This window comes from Typopeltis vanoorti, chromosome 9, assembly GCF_054136105.1.
Source record: "Typopeltis vanoorti isolate ZY-2024b chromosome 9, IOZ_Tvanoo_1.0, whole genome shotgun sequence".
Classification (NCBI taxonomy): Eukaryota; Metazoa; Arthropoda; class Arachnida; order Uropygi; family Thelyphonidae; genus Typopeltis; species Typopeltis vanoorti.
The window spans coordinates 62,825,546-62,844,818 of record NC_143557.1 but is presented as its reverse complement, the minus strand read 5'-3'; the positions used below and the strand labels follow the sequence as shown (position 1 = coordinate 62,844,818).

Genomic DNA, 19,273 nt, shown 5'->3' with positions numbered 1-19,273 from the left:
GTATAGGCTGTCAGCTGATAGTGATTAAACTTAACCAGAGGAAGCAGAGTATTTCTTCTCAAGAACAGCCATCATGGAGGCTGTTTGTGACAGACAATATTTGTCTCATAAATCTTTCTCATAGGCTGCCCTTATCTCCTATAGCAACTATGGATCTATCTATATATATATATATATATATATATATATACAGGGTGTTCGGGATAAATTTGACAGTTTCGTAAGGAAAAAGAAAATCTTCTTTGTATCTATTAAATTTAACGAATTGACAAAAAACATTACAGGCAGAGTTAATTACAATACTATCAACAAGATTTACTCAAAATAACCACCATTAGAATCAATCACAATAATCAATTCTGCTTCGGAACCTCGAACAAGCTGATGCTACAGTCTCCCTGGGAAGGGCCGCAAAAACTGTTTTAATTTTATCCATTAACTGGGCTTTTGTATTACTGGAAGTGCGATTGGTGTCTTTTTCAACTGTGCCCCATACAAAATAATCCATGGGGTTAAGGTCTGGGGAGTTTGGAGGCCAAACATTTGGACTGGTGAAGTTGTAGAAATTTTCAGACAACCATTTTTGACTTTTCCCAGAGGTGTGGCAAGGGGCCGAATCCTGCTGCCATACATACGGCCTACCATTGGCTACCCTTGTTATCCAGGGCTTGACTACAGTTAGCAACTCCACGAACAAAGCCCGAATTCCAATGCCAGGGTTCTTCAACACCTGTTCCTGCAGATTTGCGAGGAATTCTGCTGTACGAACGCAATCAGATCGTCTGCTAGGGATCTTTCTTCTTGCTACATCCTCGTAGTCACCATTGCAAGTCTCTAGTTCATGCCTGATTGTTTTTACTGTATTCAGGGAGCATTGGGCAGCAGTCGTAATATCCTTATTTTGATGGCGGGCACGAATCATCATGATACAAGTTATTCTCTTCCATGATTCAGGTGGGTTCCAGCTATCCATCCTTTCTGACATCTTGTATATGAATGAAGAAGGGTCCAAACTTTTAAATGAAGAGAAGTGTGTGTTAATACATGTAACTTACGGAAAAATATAATTAATTATAAATATGTCAAATTTATCCCGAACACCCTGTATATATATATTTATTTATTTATTTTGGTCTTCACATAGCTTAAGCCCAGCCTGTCCTGTTTGACCTATGCATATTTTTTTTTTTTTTTTCTCATTTGGATCCATGACACCTGTTCTCTTCTGGATTGTTCATATTATGATACATATTAGGAATTTGATTATACATCTTACATTGTGCTCTCTCTCTCTCAAGCACATGAAGATTTATCCTTGCAAAAAATCTCACTGCTTTCATCTCTAGTTCAATCAGTTAATGCCTTCTGTTTGTTGCTGAGACTCAAAAGTTTGGTTCTTTTCCAATGTGTTTTTTTATTTTTTATATATTTATTTCCCTTAAATAATACAAGGGGGGGGTCAGGTAAGTGATGATAAACACCTAGAATAAAAATGATATTAAAGCAACTTAGATAACCACAAGAAAGAACATACGAGAATATAAGAACATAAGTTGCCTTCATAACTCTGCTATTGATATGTTCTTTCTTGTTGTTATATCAGTTGCTTTAATATAATTTTTATTCTAGTGTTTATCAGAACTTTCCAGCTTCCACCCTTTATATTTCTGTAGTTGTTCCACATTCACCTCTAAAAAGTGTTATACTTTAATTCTTTTTAAAATTTTCTTGCATATTTTTCTTTTCAATATGATATTTGTATTTGGCCTAAAACTAAATGGTGATAACTTCATATTTCATATCCCATGTATACTCTTGTATCTTGAATTCATGTGAAGATATTGCTTTCATCAATAGCACACAACTTTTTATTTCTTGTCTTCTCTTCATGTGAATATGTACAAATCTTTGTTGAAGAATGGTGTTAATAATGGCTGGTCTGCACCCTGAACAGAGAACCATGTATTTATCATTATTATTAGCTTTGATTTTAATTTCATACTTGGTAGTTTAGATTTTCAACTAGGACAACCTTTGTCACCTGCTTTCATAGATGACTAAGTTACATTTGCATTTAGTCTTTTTTAAATATTTATAAAGATAAGATTCTTGAGTTAATCAGGAACATGTGCTTTCATAAATGCCACTAGTTTTCTTAACTGTTGTATTCCACTTTCCTCTGGGGCTTGTAGTATTTCTGTATGAATGTCGACCTCACATGAGTACCTTTCCTGTCTTTATTGGTCTCACAGCTCTTATTTTCTTAATATGGGAGAACTATATTTGAGGATTTTTTAAAATGGCATTTTATCATCATTATTCTGTATTGAAAAATTCTCTGTATTATTCCTTTGCTTGTTCATTTCTCTTGTTTTCAGATGTATCTCTATTGTATTGTTTATAAGTTCTGCACACTCCCATTTTAGTATTTTAGTTTTCTTCTATTCCATATAATTCGTTCAACTAGCACACTAGTTTTTCTTATTTGATTTCCGGCAAATACCAGCAAATTAGATCACTTGAATCTACTACTGGCTTAAAAAATATTATGCTTAAAGCTTAAAAAATATATCAGGCTATTATGATATATTATGATTATAATCATACAGCACTGTATGATTAACTTTACATTATTATTAATCTCATATCAACAATTTTCCTACAGATTAGTCTGTTACTTATGAGAACTAAAAATATTGTCATTTCTAACAGTTCATTCTTATAAGGCACTTAAGACTGAATCAATCCACCTACACCTTGGTCTTCTGTCTTTCTTGTCATCACACCTGTTTTGCTAACCTTTCACCCATTATATTTAAGTGGCTGTACTATCTTAAATCAGCTCTGCTCACATACGAATTCAACCATTGATGCCATCTGTTCACTCTGGTAATCTTTATCAGAAACTCATATCTCTGGTCTCTAGTTTTTGATAAAGTGCTTTATTTCTAACAACTCTCGCATTCATAACTTAAAACTGGTTTGAACAATGTCTTATATTCTGTTAGAGAGAAATTAACCCAAACATCAAACTTATTCCATAAAAATTAATTCAATTGCTCCCCACCATATCAGCTTTGCTTATTCTGTTTATTTTCAAATTTAATTTGCCACCCTCACTAAAAATCTAAATAACTAAAATATTTTACTTGTTCTATAGCCTCTCCATTCAGAACGTTGCCTATTTTCATAGTTGTGATATTTTTATTGCCGATTTTCATGTCAAATTTGTTACGGCTGTTATTCAATGTAATTAGTGAATCCTGGAGATGTGCACTAGATGTGTTTAGGAGTATAACATCTGTATAAAAAAAGGAACTAAGTGTGATATCTCCAATTCTAATATCTTGATGATGCCACTTTATTTCATAATGTAATCCGTATAGGTGATGAATAAGAGTGGAGATAATGTGTATTCTTGTCTTACTCCTGGTTTTACATCTATCATCTTCCTGTATTTCCTTCAATCCTAACTGCTAACTTATAACTTAAATGAGATTGCTGCTCTGCACAATGTTCCATTTACCTTGTGTAATTATCATGTTTTGAAAAGCAACTTGTCATAGACCTTATCCAGATCTACAAAGATGCCAAGAAATTATATTCTTGGTTTAATCCTTGATTCAAGTGTAAGCAAACCACGTTTGTGCATGAAGTAACTTCACAACTGGGCTACTTGTACATAGAAACTGACTTCACATCACTTGCCCCTTTGTATCCTATAATGCAAAGCACATATCTAGACAAGTTTAGACTTTAATTAAGATCTCATCAGTGGGAGCTAGGCCCAGAAGGGATAGCAAAGTTGAAGTAATGCAAAAGTCATATTTCCATATACAAGTAGCCAAAAGGTGTCACTCACACCTTATTACTAAAAATTCTCTGGATTAGTTATAGACATTGAAATTTTTTTCGCTTGGTTATACTATAAATGATTAAACAAAAAATATAATTTCTTGGCATTTTTAATTTATAGTATAACCAAGTGAAAAAAACTTTCAACATGTACAATTAAGTACAGATCCTAGTCATATTCCCATGATTTTTTTTTTTTTTTTTTTTTTAGGATAGCAGTCTTTCTATTTTCAGCTACATGTGTGAAGTGTGTGGTTTGCTAATCCACTTCATCTATGTTTGTTCATAATTATATAATTTTGTTCTCTCCTTTTCACTGCAGATCTGCAAGACTGTCTATAATACATAAGTTAACTGGTCATTATTTCTGTGTACAAATATTGTGCTTAAGGAAACTAATTTTTTTTAAAAAATGTTCCTCCTAATATTGCTGCCTGTATTTAGTGGTGCAATCAGGATTTTCTATATGGCATAATAAAGTTGTCATCAAAATCTGCCTGTTTCAGATATTTTTTCACAGAAAAAAATACCTGAAATAGTCCAGAAAAAAGAAAAAAAAGAGCTAAACTCCTCCAATATTTTCCCAATGGCTGCATTAACATTGAATCTGTTTTTTAATACACTTAAATGACAAAAACTCTAGAATAAAATTTACTTTAGAAATTGAAAATAGTTTATTCTTTACAGAGTTACCAGACTTCAGTATAGCTCTTATACTGTATATAGAAAGTCCATTCATATTGATAGCTAAACATTAATTAATTCACATCACCATTCCTGTGCAGATATATGGCATAATAAAAACCTTAGCACATAGAGCTGTAGCCATTTGCTCTGATACTTTTTACTGCAAAAAGAATTAAATACTTTTTTAATTTGACCAATGATTACAGTTATAAAAAATTAAACAGGCTGTTAAACTATGTATCTATAAGCAATATTAAAACTAGCTTCCCTTATTTATTCTCCAAAAGGTACAGTTCATCCATTATCATATCATACCTGGAGTATATGAAGTGCATTGTTTGGCAGATCTGCATTGAAACAGAACAGTGCCCAAATTTTATAGCTATGAACCAATATGGACAAAGTGAATGCTGATCATGTGCTTGACCACTTACATGCAGTTAGAGAAGAACTATTACTCTAAAAATACTAAAATTCAAGTTACAGTTACACTGGAAATTTATCTTCTTTACAGAAGATAATATGAATGTAACTAAACATTTCGGAGACTAATTTGGCATTTTAATCAACAAAAATATAGCCACCTTTGACTGTGCCTAGAGAGTAGTCCACATTTGAATGCTTCCTTAGTGTTCTGTTCATATAGTCTGATATCTTTCAAGTATTTATTTTATTTACTTTTTTGTGTTATTAGAATCCCATTATATTCCAGCTTATACCTCCATGATATAAAATATTGAAACCATTAAACCTTAACATGCACTTGAACTAGCACCTAAGCCTAAATTCGCAAATAAATTGAATGAAATGGCCAGCAACAACAGAATTGTGATAGCATATGGAGAGAAATTGGCATAGTATATTTCTTATTCAAATTTCTTTGTTTACCTTGTTATGTTTATCCTTCACAGTGCCTCAATTACTGTTGGATAAAATGTTGCATTCAAATATTCAGTTCTTTTAGTGATAGTTATGCCTTAAATTATGTTTATTTAAAAGCCATGTGTTTCAACCATATAATTTCAGTGCATCAAGCAGTTGAATACAAAGTAGAAGACAGAACAGTGCAGTATTAGCCATGTATTGCTATACATGGAGCCTGTAATTTTCAGCTCGAAATATCTGGCTTTTAAACAGAAAATAAATTAACATTTGTGATATCGTATTAATGCATAAAACAAAACTTCTGTGTGTTGCTCATAAACAAAGTTCTTTAGTTGTTGCTGTTCTTTATATTCCCCCTTGTGTAGCATCATGAATACTGATCTCTTCCAGCCTCTGTGCAATACTTCTGTTTCCCATATCTTTACAATCAATCTGTGAAACATTCTTATTCCTACAACATCTTATTGTTATTAAGTTTAATTGCTTTAGCCTCATACCTAAATGGAATTGGTTTTTACTCGAGATTCTCTTGGAAAGCAGTCTTCAAGATCCTGTTTTTTCCCCTTTCTTCACCCTGTGCAGTTCCTGAAAGTACATTCTATATATTTTTGATCTCCTTCCATTATCCTATCTTCACATTTCTTTTGTTAAGAAATGCGAAGATAGGATACTTTTTCCTTGTCCAGCCTGATGTTATTCTTAATAATCTCATTTTTCAGTCCCCATGCTTTCTTTCTCTGTACATTACTTGACCAAATCCCATATTGACTGAGATCTGTGTGTCTTATGGTTGCCTAATTGGTTCTAGCTTTATCCTGTGCATGCTTTTCACTTCCACCCAGAGTATTTCATGTATGTTCTACTCATCACAATCTCCAAAGGTATTTGACATTGTTTATTTCTTTCGTGCACTCTAGTCAGTCAGTCACTCATCCTGTGGGATGGGACTGACTTTGGAGGTTTTCGAGTATCTTGCTGGCAGAGTGTCACAGTCTGCTCCTAGACAGGTGTGCACATCAGAGATGCTAGTCTTCTACCACTGCAGTATGAGAGTAATCATTTAGTGCCTTGACCTGTCACTGTTTCATGTCTCCAAGTATAGATATGTTGTGGGGTGGTCCTAGAAGCAAATATTAACAGCAACTAATCTTTGCCACTGGTATTATGTTCCCATAGATCAAACTCTGGCTGACTGTCATACTCTTTCTCACTTCTTAAGTTTCCTAGGATGAAATGAACAGATCCTTTGCAGGCAGTCAAAAACAGTAACTTTTATAGAACTCCTCTCTTTCTTCATGAGATCTACTTATGTTGAGTGCATAAACCACCGTAATTAAAACATTGATAAGATCATCCTTAAATCTATCAGTTTTCCTGTCATTTTTGGGTTTGTAACCAAGAAAGGATTTTCCCTGCCCTCTCCTCAGTACTAAAGCCATCTGGTGCTTTGAACCCCCCCCCCCCCCCAAAAAATTTTTTTTAGACATCATCTTGGATACAATATGAGAATTATTATTACCCCAAGACCTCATGGAGTCAAAGACTCATCTGGGAGGTCCTTTTATCTCTCTCTCTCTCTCTCACACACACAGCTCATCATACTGCTCCTTGAACACATTCACTCTTTGCAGAGACCACACTCTCAGGTAAGGCATTCTAAATCATTTACAACTCTGCATGAAAAAAAACCTGCGTCTCGCACCCTCTTTATACAGTTTCCAGGGATGAGACCCCCCCCGATCTCCCACTATTTTCTCTAGAACTTCTCAAGCATTGATCCTATAACGCCTTACCAACTTGTAGGTCTCTATCATATCCCCCCCCCCCCCTTCCTCCTGTCCACCAGAAAAAAAATGGGAAACATTACTGTCATCTTATAGTCTGATATCTTTCACATATTTATCTTATTTACTTTTTTGTGTTATTAGAATCCCATTATATTCCAGCTTATACCTCCATGATATAAAATATTGAAACCATTAAGCCTTAACATGCACTTGAACTAGCACCTAAGCCTAAATTCGCAAATAAATTGAATGAAATGGCCAGTAACAACAGAATTGTGATAGCATATGGAGAGAAATTGGCATAGTATATTTCAGTACTAGAGGTAGAACAATCAATTAACAATTCCAAATGTGGAAAGGTAGTTAATAGTACAATATTATTATTATTACATCACACCTCCAGGGAGTCCAAAGACTCATTGAGGGAAGGCATCTACTCTACAACTTTTTGTATTGCTACTCCACCAACCTTCATCTAACACCAACGCCATCTACCATCACTAGTACTTTCACAGACAATTGCAAACATCCATGCCCACTCCTGGATTCGAACCCGCAGCCTTTTGGGTGGAGAGCAGATACTCTAAGCCTCGGCCAACCAGGTCGGCAAATAGTATAATATACATTATACTAGGGCCAAATTTGTATATTAATTATAAGGAATTATTTTTGGCTGGGGGGGGGTGGGGGGTGGCAAGTATCCGGTTCTTTGCTGACACTGCAAACCAGGGAAGGGTAATAGTTGAGCAAAGTACAGTGTATTCTGAATTTAATGTTGAAAAATATAAGGTAATGTACTTTAGAATGAAAAGATTACGTATGTTGTATCATATTGATGGTACTAGATTGCAGGAACTTGAGGATAGGAATTTGGGAATGATGGACATTTGAAAATCCGAGGGCATATGGCAAAAGTTGGTAAAATAGCTCAAATGGTTACTTGGATGCTAAACATGGACAAGTAAAGATAGAAAGGTTATTATCCTTCTTAAATCAGTTCTTAGCAAATAAGTTGGCAGATAGTTTAAAAGAGTATAGAGAAAAAAATGGAAGTGCTATAGTATGTGTAAAAGTAGCTAAACAAGTCATGGGATGACTTTGGTAAGAATATAGAAAGTAAATATCAGGAAGGTTGAAAATGTTCTGAAGGCTATTGAAGAAACTTAGAAATGGAGCAAAGAGTACTGTAAAAGGAATCAATGAAGATAAGGATGTCTAGAGTAATAATTAACTTTTGAAAGACTGCTAAACAAACCAAGCAGTGACAGAACTGTACTAGAACATTTTCAAGAGGAATGCAAAGAGTACATATCAAAACTTCAAGTAGAAAAAGCCATCAAAAAATTGAAATGCAAAAGGCAGCTGGAGTAGATGATATTAGACAAAAGTTTACAAAGGCTACACTGCATAATTCAGAGGACCTGTTCAGAAAGTTTAATTTCCGATGATTTGAGTAGATATCTCTCATAGTACCATCTATTAAAAAAAAGGAGGGGGGAATAAAACAATGTGAAAATGACAGGTATTCTACTAAATGTTCCAGGTAAGATTTATGCAAGCATACTTGAAAAGAGGTGGAGAAAGATTGTGGAAGAGAAACTTGGAGAAGAACAAGCTGGGTTAAGGCCAAACAGAAGTTGTGAAGATCAAATATTCACTTTACAACAAATGTTTGAGAAATAATTGGAATATGACAAGTAATGTACTTAAGTTTTGTAGATCTGGAAAAGGCATATGACAAGGTGCTCAGGGAAAAGCTGATTTTCAAAACACGATAGCTACACTAAGTAAATGGAACATTGTGCAGAGCAACAAATAGTCTACATTTAAGTTTATAACTCATCAGTTAGAATTGAAGAAAATACAAGATGGTTTGGTGTGAAATCAGCGTAAGACAAGGATGCACATTATCTCCAATCTTATTCATCTATATTGATCACATTATGAAAGAAAGTGGCATCAAGTTGATATTAGAATTGGAGATGTCAAACGTAGCTCTTTACCTTATGCAGATGATGTTGTACTCCTAAACATCTAGTGCAAGTCTCCAGGATTCATTAACTAAATTTGAATAACGGCTGTGGCAAATTTGGCATGAAAATCGGCAATAAAAAGACAAACTACAAAAATAGGCAACATAGATAAATTTATCTGCATTCTGAATGGAAATAAATGAATGCTGGTATGGTGGGTAGCCAGCTGAATAAAGTTGTATGGAATACGAGAAATTAGCCAAAACAACAAAATAGCAATATAGAAGATGGTGTTTAAACCAGTTTTAAGTTATGGATCTGAGAGCTGGGTTAGAAATAAAGCACTTGATTAGAGACCACTGATATGAGTCTTCTGAAAAAAGATTAGGGAGTGAATCAATGGCAGAATCATATTTAAAATAAAGATGGGACTCTGTCGTGTAATCTAAGAATGGGTGAAGAAAGGTTAGCAAAAACAGGTGTTTGATGTCGAGATGGCTGGAAAGATACCAAAAGACCAAGGTCTAGGTAGATTGATTCGTTCAGAAGTGCTTTAGAAGCACGAAATGTCAGATATGACAATATTGGAGTGCTCACAAGTAATAGATTAATTTATAGAAAAATTGTTGTTAGGAGATTAATAATGTAAACTTAATTATGTAGTGCTGTCATAGTAACCTTCAACACCTCTTGTGTCTACTTATCAGGAAACTGATTATCTCTCCCCCATGAGGAGAGATAATCTAAAGTACATTTAATATGATGTACAAAACCAAACATGGCAGCTTTTGTAGTTCCTTCATATTGCTAATTAATGGTCTGGTGGTCTCACATACTTGGATAGTGGATATAAGCTACCAACTAAAGATATTACTACCCCCCCCCCACACACACACAATACTCATGCTACTATAGATTGTGCAACCTCTTACATAGGTTGTTTTAAAAACAGTAACTAGGGAGGAATTCAAAACCCCCATAGCCCATTAAAGAGTATCCATAAATGACTCAACTGGTAAAATGCCACCAACCTGCTTATCTCTAGAGGAGGGGTTCCTAGTTTCTCTTCCTTCCTTTCTCACCTGGAGTGTAAGTGGTGAAGGCAGCCTTGCTGGGTATGTGGGAGCCAGAACCTCTTCTCTTCAAGGGTATAGCATTAGTTTCAGCAGACCTTCCACCAGTAGTAGATGGAACTGAAATCAGTTCAGAAATGCCTGGAGGAGGTCAATATAGCAGCTTGAAGTGGACACCACTGAAGCCACCCACCCATGGCAGTTGTCTACAAATCCTATATCCCCCTACTGTAAATATTCATCACATTCTGATGATAGCTCATAATTTAGTGTTATCGTGATAAAAATAAAAAAAAAAACACTTCGCCAACATCCAGGGACTTAATTCCAACATTAATCATGTGCACCACCACTTCAACATCAAAATGCAGTCTGCCTGTTCATCACCAAACCCAAACTATCATCGTGTACAACTATGGCTCACCTGAACTTTCCACAGTACATAATGCATGATGTCATCTGAAAGAAGGGTGGAACATGTATTTCTGTCAGCTCTGATATCTCATGCCAAAGGTTATTAAACCTGAATGTCGTTTGTATAATCTGCTTTGACTCAAGATTTCCTTGCCTCATTTTGTTGCTTTCAAGTACTTGCTGCCTTTAGTGCTCTTCTAATTCTGATGATTATACTGACCTCTTTGTTTCTGTATCTGAAATTGATCATATAGTCTAATCACTTGGATATCCTTCTTTAGTGATATCAACTTACTCAATTGTCTCTCCATTTGTCTGACCTCAGACCAAGCTGGAAGAGAATCTAAATTGATTGTTAGTAGTAGTAATAATTGTAAGACAAATTGTTAACCCACCAGAACACTGGATTATCCTTCTCATTCTTCCAATACTGGACTTTATCTTAATATCTCCTAAAATAACTATTGACATTACTCCAGCCATGTTTTGTTTTCTACAGATTGTCATTCTCCCAGCTAATCTTGTCTCATGTCCTATACAGTAATGTTACAGGGTTTTTGCACCTCTTTCATGGTCTGATTATTGCTTCTACTTTCCCAGTCTAAGCACTTGCTTTGATCTAATAACTAAAATTATTCTTTGCTGGAATGAGTATCTTTATTCACCACTGAAAACTCCCAAGCCTTGGTTTTTTCCAATAAATGTGCCAAAGCAATACTATACAAATCTGAAAGCACACCCCAACTCAACATCACCAAAGTTAAAGATCGGTACTATCAACATAAGAAGCCTGAATGGCAAAGAAATGGAGCTAGCTGTGAATTAGATAAGTACCAAATCGACATAATAGGGGTGACTGAAACAAAAAAGACAAACTGGTAAGAACTTTCTGAACAATAAATACAAAATGTTTTATTCAGGAAATGACAATCAAGGAAAAGGAGTAGCCATAGTATTCAACACAAAATACGAGACTAATCTTCTTGAATGGCAGGCAGTCACAAGTAGAATGATGTGGGCAAATATCAGAATGGGGAACTGGACAATGAGACTTATTTGTGCCTATGGTCCCACAGAAGGTTCTACTACTAAGGTAGAAGTGGAGGAATTTTTTGATGCTTTAGAAAAGGCAACTGACACAATGAAAAAGGAAAAGTTGGTCCTTGTTGGGAATCTAAATAGCAGAGTAGGAAATGATTGTCAGACATACAAAAATATTTTGGGAAAATTTGGAGAAAAGAGCAAAGCCAATAATAATTGCAAATACCTGTTGGATTTCTGCTCAGGACATGGACAGGTTATTACTAATACCATGTTCCAACATAAAAATGTGCACAAATTCACATGGAGAGAAGAGGCTAGGAATAATAAAAGTCTCGTTGACTATGTTATTGTTGATAGTGATGTTTTCTCTCTGGTGCAGGACACCACAGTGTACAGAGGATTTAAAATTGGAAGCAATCACTGTTTAGTTTTGAGCAGGATAAAATTGAATCTCATATTGAAAAGAATAACATGTAAGAAAATTTTAAAGCGAATTAAAGCCGAGCAGCTCTCAGATGTGAACTGTAGACTAAAATACACAAAGATTATTGAAGAAAAAATGAAACAGTTTGAAAACAGGAACCAATCCTTGGAGATTCAGTGGCAAGCCTTGAAGAAAACCCTGATTGATTCAGCCAGAGAGGCATGTGGTGAGGTGGTCTGCAAAGATAGAAAAATCAGAACTCCATGGTGGACACAGGAAGTTAAAGAGGCAGTGAAGGAAATGAAGAAAGCATATCAAAAGTTCCTGGCAAATAAGTCAGCTTGTCCTCTTAGAGAATACAGAGACAAATGTAAGAAAGCAAAACACTGTAAAAGTAGCTAAACAAAAGTCATGGGAGGACTTTGGAAGAACATAGAAAATAAATATCAAGACGGTGGTAAGATATTCTGGAGGTTGTTGAAGAAGCTTAGAAATGGAGGAAAGAGTGCTGTAAAAGGAGTAAGAGATGATAAAGGTGACATGAAAACGGGAGAAAAAGATATCCTTGAAGTATGGAGAATTACTTCGAAAAATTGCTAAATGAAACAAGCGGTGATAGTGCAGTGGTATAAAACACTCAATAGGCATACAATCAGGAATACATATCCATACTTGAAGTAAAAAAAGCTATCAAAGGGTTGAAATGTGGAAAGGCAGCAGGAATAGATGATATTTGACCAGAAATGCTAAAATATGGTGGTATAAAAGTCTTACAGTGGCTGCACAGCATAGTTCAGAAAGCCTGGACAGAGGGACGAATTCCTGATGATTGGAGTAGAGCTCTAATAGTACCCATATAAAAAAGGGAAATAAAACTGAATGTGAGAATTAGAGGTATTTCCCTACTGAGTGTTCCCGGCAAGATCTATGCAAGTATACTTGAGAAACGGTTGAGAAGAATTGTGGAAGAAAAGCTTGAAGAACAAGCTGGATTCAGGCGAAATAGAGGCTGTCAGGATCAGATCTTCACTTTACAACAAATAGTTGAGAAAGCATGGGAATATAACAAAGATCTGTATTTGTTTTGTCGATCTGGAAAAGGCATATGATAAGGTGCCAAGAGAGAAGCTATTCAATACGCTACAGTTATATGGTGTCAATGGAGCATTATATCAAGTAATACTTTGTCTGTATTTGAGTTGTAAGTTGGCAGTTAGAATTGAAGGAAGTACAGGAAGATTGCTTAATGTTAAATCTGGTGTGAGACAAGGATGTACATTATCCCCTCTGTTATTCATTATCTATATGGATCACATTATGAAGGAAAGTGGTATTAAACATGATATCAGAATTGGAGATGTTAACGTCAGCTCTTTGCTTTATGTGGACAATGTTAGACTTCTAAATAAATCCGCTACAAGTTTGCAAGAGTCCCTGACTAAATTGAATAAAGTATCACTTACAAGGTATCCTATTCATCGAACATCTATCCAACAACATGAAGCAAGCTTTTATACATCCTGTTCCTTAAAAAAAGAAGTTAAGTCTGGTATCGAATTATCTCAATGCATTCACTTAAATCTCAAAGGCGATGGTTATCAACAACCAGCTTCTTCACTAACTGGAGACGAATAGTCCCCTTAAGCTTTTGGTGTGGTGTCCAAACTTCCTTCATGATTCTAGGTTATCCAAAAGAACTATTTACTTAGCATATTATTATTATTGTATAGGCCCTTTCATGGAGTTCGGAGACTCATCGAGTTTTGAAATGGGTGCAAGAAAATCGGCAAAATGGCATTGCCATTTCAACAAAAATGATTCGTACACATGCAGTCAAAGTAGCCTGTGAGCATTGTTTTGGTTTAAGTAAAGTTTAGGTTTTTTCCAGAAAATTGTATTAAATTTCTTGGGTGCGTCTTATACACCGGAAAATACAGATGACTGTACTGTGGGTCTTGACTTGCCTGATTCTCAGATCTACAATCTTGCCTAACCAAAGTTATCCCATGATCCATTGGTAGTATTAATGAAGTAGTGTTGTTGATTAGTTGCAGCAGTTCTTACTTGTCTTCATTCTCCTCAAACAATATGCACAGTAGTTAAACGTGTGCATGTATTCTGCACGAAGGACACTGAATTACTAAATGAGTGTTAGTGATGTGGTAATGGTGGCACAGGAATTACCAAGGCAAGTGCACCATAATGAAAGTGTCACTGGGTAGTCTTTAGCAGGGTATTATGGTAATTTTCCTTGATACTTCCATAATCTTCACAACTGAAGTTTTTTTTTGTTGTTGTTGTTAGGAAAGTAGCACTTGCATCCAAGCCTCCTCAATACTCGTATACAAGATTTCTAAACATAAAAATTTTGAGCTATATTTTGAACTGCTGACATTTATGTACCACATATATAAGTATCATATATTTTAAATTATAACAAAATTAAAATTTTTCTTTTTAGGACTTGGAATTCTTTGACTTTACTAATGCAAGTGAAGATGAAATAAAAACAATACAAAAATTATTAAAACCTATTGATGGTGTTTGTTACGTGCAAGTAAGTATTTATTTGATATGAATTATAGAAAAGATTTTATGATTCACACCGTGAACAGTTTTTTCCCTTTCATAAATATTGGATAAAGCAATTTTGGTTTTAAGTAACTTGTCCAATTAAATTTACTTTCTTGAATATGGAAGGAGCTACTTGTAATAAATTTATGCCAATAAAAATATCAGAATTTAGGATTGTAGAAGTTGATATTCTGGAAGTTTTGTTGATTGCTGCAAAGTTTGTGAAAGACTGACTTTGCATACTCTTTATATACTCATCTCTCACTACCTAACAGCTCTCTATAGCAAACTTAGTGATCTGGTTTCATGTAAAGAATTTGAGTTTGTTGGTGATAAATGCCTGGGCACCTCTCCCTGCTTTAATTGTATAATTTGAAAAAGGAAGCCAATTGGAGTTACAAACATTAAAATCTCCAAGGCATCTTGAAATCAGAGCATCTTGTTGGGAAATTTTCACACAAAAAAAATATTTTAATACTTTCTTACCAGAGAAAATAGTTTATCTTAATATTTTATAAATAGAATGTATCAAGAAGATGTGGGGTTATCTTTGTGTATTTGTCACTTTACAGTTTCATATTGCCTATTTCATCCACTTGCTTCTGAGAAAATAATTTATTTATATCTGGTATTTTTGTGATTAAAAAAAAACGACTTTCCACTTTTGCTTTTTTATGGAACATTTATTGAGTATCTCTCCCTCCTTGTGTTATTGTCAATTTAATTACAGTATCAATCCATCAAAAATCGGAATTAATCATTATTTAAAAAAAAACTTGCATTACCTATTATATAGGTAATGCAAGTTTTTTTAACAAACACAATCAACATATTCCAACTGTGAAGTCTTAGACACTTCCAAAACAATATTCTCTGGTCTCAAAATTTTCTGTTTACACCCAGTGGCAGATAGTGTACACTGAACAGATTGTGAATTAGAATGAATTGTCATTAAAATTAGTATTGTTATCAGATATCTGGTAAGTACGTTTAATCTAATCCATTATTTAAAAAAAATTTTCTTTAAACATAAATATCAATTTCTAATCAGCGATAAGTGCTCATTGTGTGAAGTTATGAAACTGTAACTAGTAATAAGAATTCTATGTAAAAGAAAACAATTTTTAAAAAACCTTATAATTTTAAATTATAATTTTTACATTACTCTTTTCTCACTTCTGATTTTACAACAAACCATTTTCCTTTACTACTTCATTTCTAACTACTGACTTACAACTTTGAAAGACTAACATGAGATAAATGTTCCATTTATCCTATGTAACTATAGTGCTCTGAACAACTTTTCTATTGGCAGCTTGTAATAGGCTTGTTCCAGATCTACAAAACTTAAATATTGATCCTTGTTATATTTCACAATTTCTATTGTAAAGGTTACGTAAATATGTTGTCAATTCTAACCTTTTCTTTTAGTGTTATTACACGGGTGATCAGGATTCATTTCAGACAAATTATGGAGACTACAAGCATGCTAGAAATAATTATTTTAATTTCCTGGCATTTTTGATCTTCATATTAAGGTCATCATCTGGAGTATAGACATGTATATACAGAGACAAGCTATATTACATTTCACATAATATGCTAAAGAGAATGATTTCATCAATAGTTACATCAAAGCTATATTCTGTTTATGACAACATCAGAGAAAAAATTTTTTGCATAGATAGTTTTATTACAGCAAAAGTGATGTCGTAATTTAACATGAGAATTGTTATATTGATTTAAGATCCTGGATTACCTATAGTCGTATTTATAATTAACTCTTAGGGAGAAAGGTTATGTGGGTAGAATATGTGCCTTCCATATTCTTGGGATTTTTAGACTATCATTATTATTAAGATTAGGGTTGTTGATAAGAATTTCACAGGCCTCCTTAAATTTATGTTCATATCACGTTTTGGTATGATGAAATAACAGATGCTTTTCCAGTCAATTCTATGTAAAGTATTCGGTGCGTGATCAGAAAGGTCAGTTTTGCCATAGTTATTAAATTTAATGTGCCATTTATGTTTATTTTTTCTGATTATGTTTCCTGTTTCCCCTATATAGGACATTACAGGTGCAGTGAATACACTACTCCAGGGTGGGCCAGCAGAGAAAAAGATATCCTTGAAGTATGGAGTAATTACTTTGAAAAACTGCTAAATGAAACAAGCAGTGATGACAGCACAGTGTTAGAAAACACTGACCAGGCATGCAGTCAGGAATACATATTCATACTTGAAGTAGAAAAAGCTAGCAGAGGCTTGAAATGTGGAAAGGCAGCAGGAGTAGATGATATTCGACCAGAAATGCTGAAGTATGGTGGTATGAGTCTTACAGTGGCTGCACTGCATATTTCAGAAAGCCTGGACAGGGGGACGAATTCCTGATGATCGGAGTAGAGCTCTCATAGTACCCATATATAAAAAGGGAAATAAAACTGAATGTGAGAATTACAGAGGCATTTTCCTACTGCGTGTTCCTGGCAAGATCTATGCAAGCATACTTGAGAAACAGTTGAAAAGAATTGTGGAAGAAAAGCTGGGTGAAGAACAAGCTGGATTCAGGCCAAGAAGAGTGTGTCAGGATCAGATCTTCACTTTACGACAAATAGTCGAGAAAGCATGGGAATATAACAGAGATCTGTATTTAAGTTTTGTCGATCTGGAAAAGGCATATGATAAGGTGCTAAGAGAGAAGCTATTCAATACGCTACAGTTATATGGTGTCAATGGGGCATTATATCAAGCAATACTTAGTCTTTATTTGAGTTGTAAGTCAGCAGTTAGAATTGAAGGAAGTACAGAAAGATTTTAATGTTAAATCTGGTGTGAGACAAGGATGTACATTATCACTTCTGTTATTCATTATCTATATGGATCACATTATGAAGGAAAGTGGTATTAAACATGATATCAGAATTGGAGATGTTAATGTCAGCTCTTTGCTTTATGCGGATGATGTTATACATCTAAATAAATCCGCTACAAGTCTGCAAGATTCTCTGAATAAATTGAATAGCTGTTGTAATAGATACGGAATGAAGGTCAGCAATAAAAAGACAAAGACAATGAAAATAGGCAGAATCGTTGAAAATGTCAACTGTGTTGTGAATGGAGAACCTGTGGAACAAGTAAAATATTTCAGCTGCTTATGCACGATTTTTAGTGAAGATGGTAAATTAAATATAGAAATAGACTACAGAATCATTAAAGCTGGTATAGTGGGAAGTCAATTGAATAAATTCATATGGAATAAGAGAGAAATTAGTCGGAACACTAAATTAGCTGTATACAAGACAGTGTTCAAACCAGTTTTAACTTATGGATCTGAGTGCTGGGTCAGAAGTAAAATACTTGACCAAAGACTAGAGACCACAGATATGAGAGTCCTGAGAAAGATTAGAGGTGTGAACAGATGGCATCAATGGCAATATCAAATCAAAAACGAGGATATTAGGAAAGAACTTGACATTGTCAGCATCCAGGAATGTGTTATGTAAGTGACCATACCACACTCAGGTGGTATGGTCACTTAATGGGCGAAGATAGATTAGCAAAACAAGTGTTCTCTGCCAGGTTGGTAGCAAAACTACCCAGAGGAAGGCCAAGATATAGGAGGATTTATACGGTACAAAGTGCCTTAGACCAGCGCTTCCCAAACTGTGTGTGCGACCCCTTGGGGGCCGTGAAATAATGAATCCAAATTTAAAATGTTTTAAGACTAAGTAGATTTTTTTTATTTTAAGAGAAACGTATTTAACTCTTATTATTTCTTTTTTGTTATTTTTTATATTTTAATGGAAAAATTCACACATTGGTGTTGACTCACAAACTTTGCTTCTTGCGTATTTCTGTGCTTAAATGAATATTAGTAAATATTGCTTATTGATATGCTTCATTTCAAAGCAGTGGTTAATTGTATTTACTTCGAGTGCTCTCCAGGGAAGCTCCAAATCTTCCTGTCCCTTTCATTACACGTTCGTGATCGGGGACTGTTGATATTGACTTAATATACATCTCAAAACTCGTTTTATATTATCACTGTCATCCGAGCTAGTTTTCTGTTACCAATAGAAGTTTCACATATACTTCACACACATGAAAAAGAGCTTATACAAGTTCATGTGGGGAGATAGTAACTCGCTTGCAGTGGTAAACAACACGCCCTCCCTAACAGCCACTATACTGCAGAGGCAATAAAAACAAGTACTTTTATTATGCCAGTGAATAAGGTATGAGGAGTCTGTGTAATGTATTTCTCAACAAATAGTGCAATTAGAGACAACTGGGATAAAAACACACTAATTAATGAATCACATGTCTCCCTCATACAGAAACTATGCTGTATAGACTGAAACAAAACCATATGTTGCATGGGCCAACAGTATCTAACTAAAAATTATTGTTATTAATTAGATGCGAGTTCGATTTCCCAAGGCAGCAATAAAATTCAACTGAACGTATTAAAATTAAGTAATATATATATATATATATATATATATATATATATATAATGAATGTTATGGCAGTTTCACATATGGAATTCGGTTGA

The 19,273-nt window shown here is 34.5% G+C and overlaps 1 protein-coding gene across 2 annotated transcripts in view; it reads left to right on the top strand.

Moving 5' to 3' along the window:
* Positions 1–19,273, top strand: part of LOC150103091 (uncharacterized) — an 86,201-nt gene that overhangs the window by 43,713 nt on the left and 23,215 nt on the right. For both annotated transcript variants that reach the window (XM_090398576.1, XM_090398577.1), the window contains one exon: positions 14,604–14,699. In XM_090398576.1, coding sequence (XP_090254702.1) covers positions 14,604–14,699 — 96 coding nt within the window. The remainder of the gene's footprint in view (positions 1–14,603; positions 14,700–19,273) is intronic.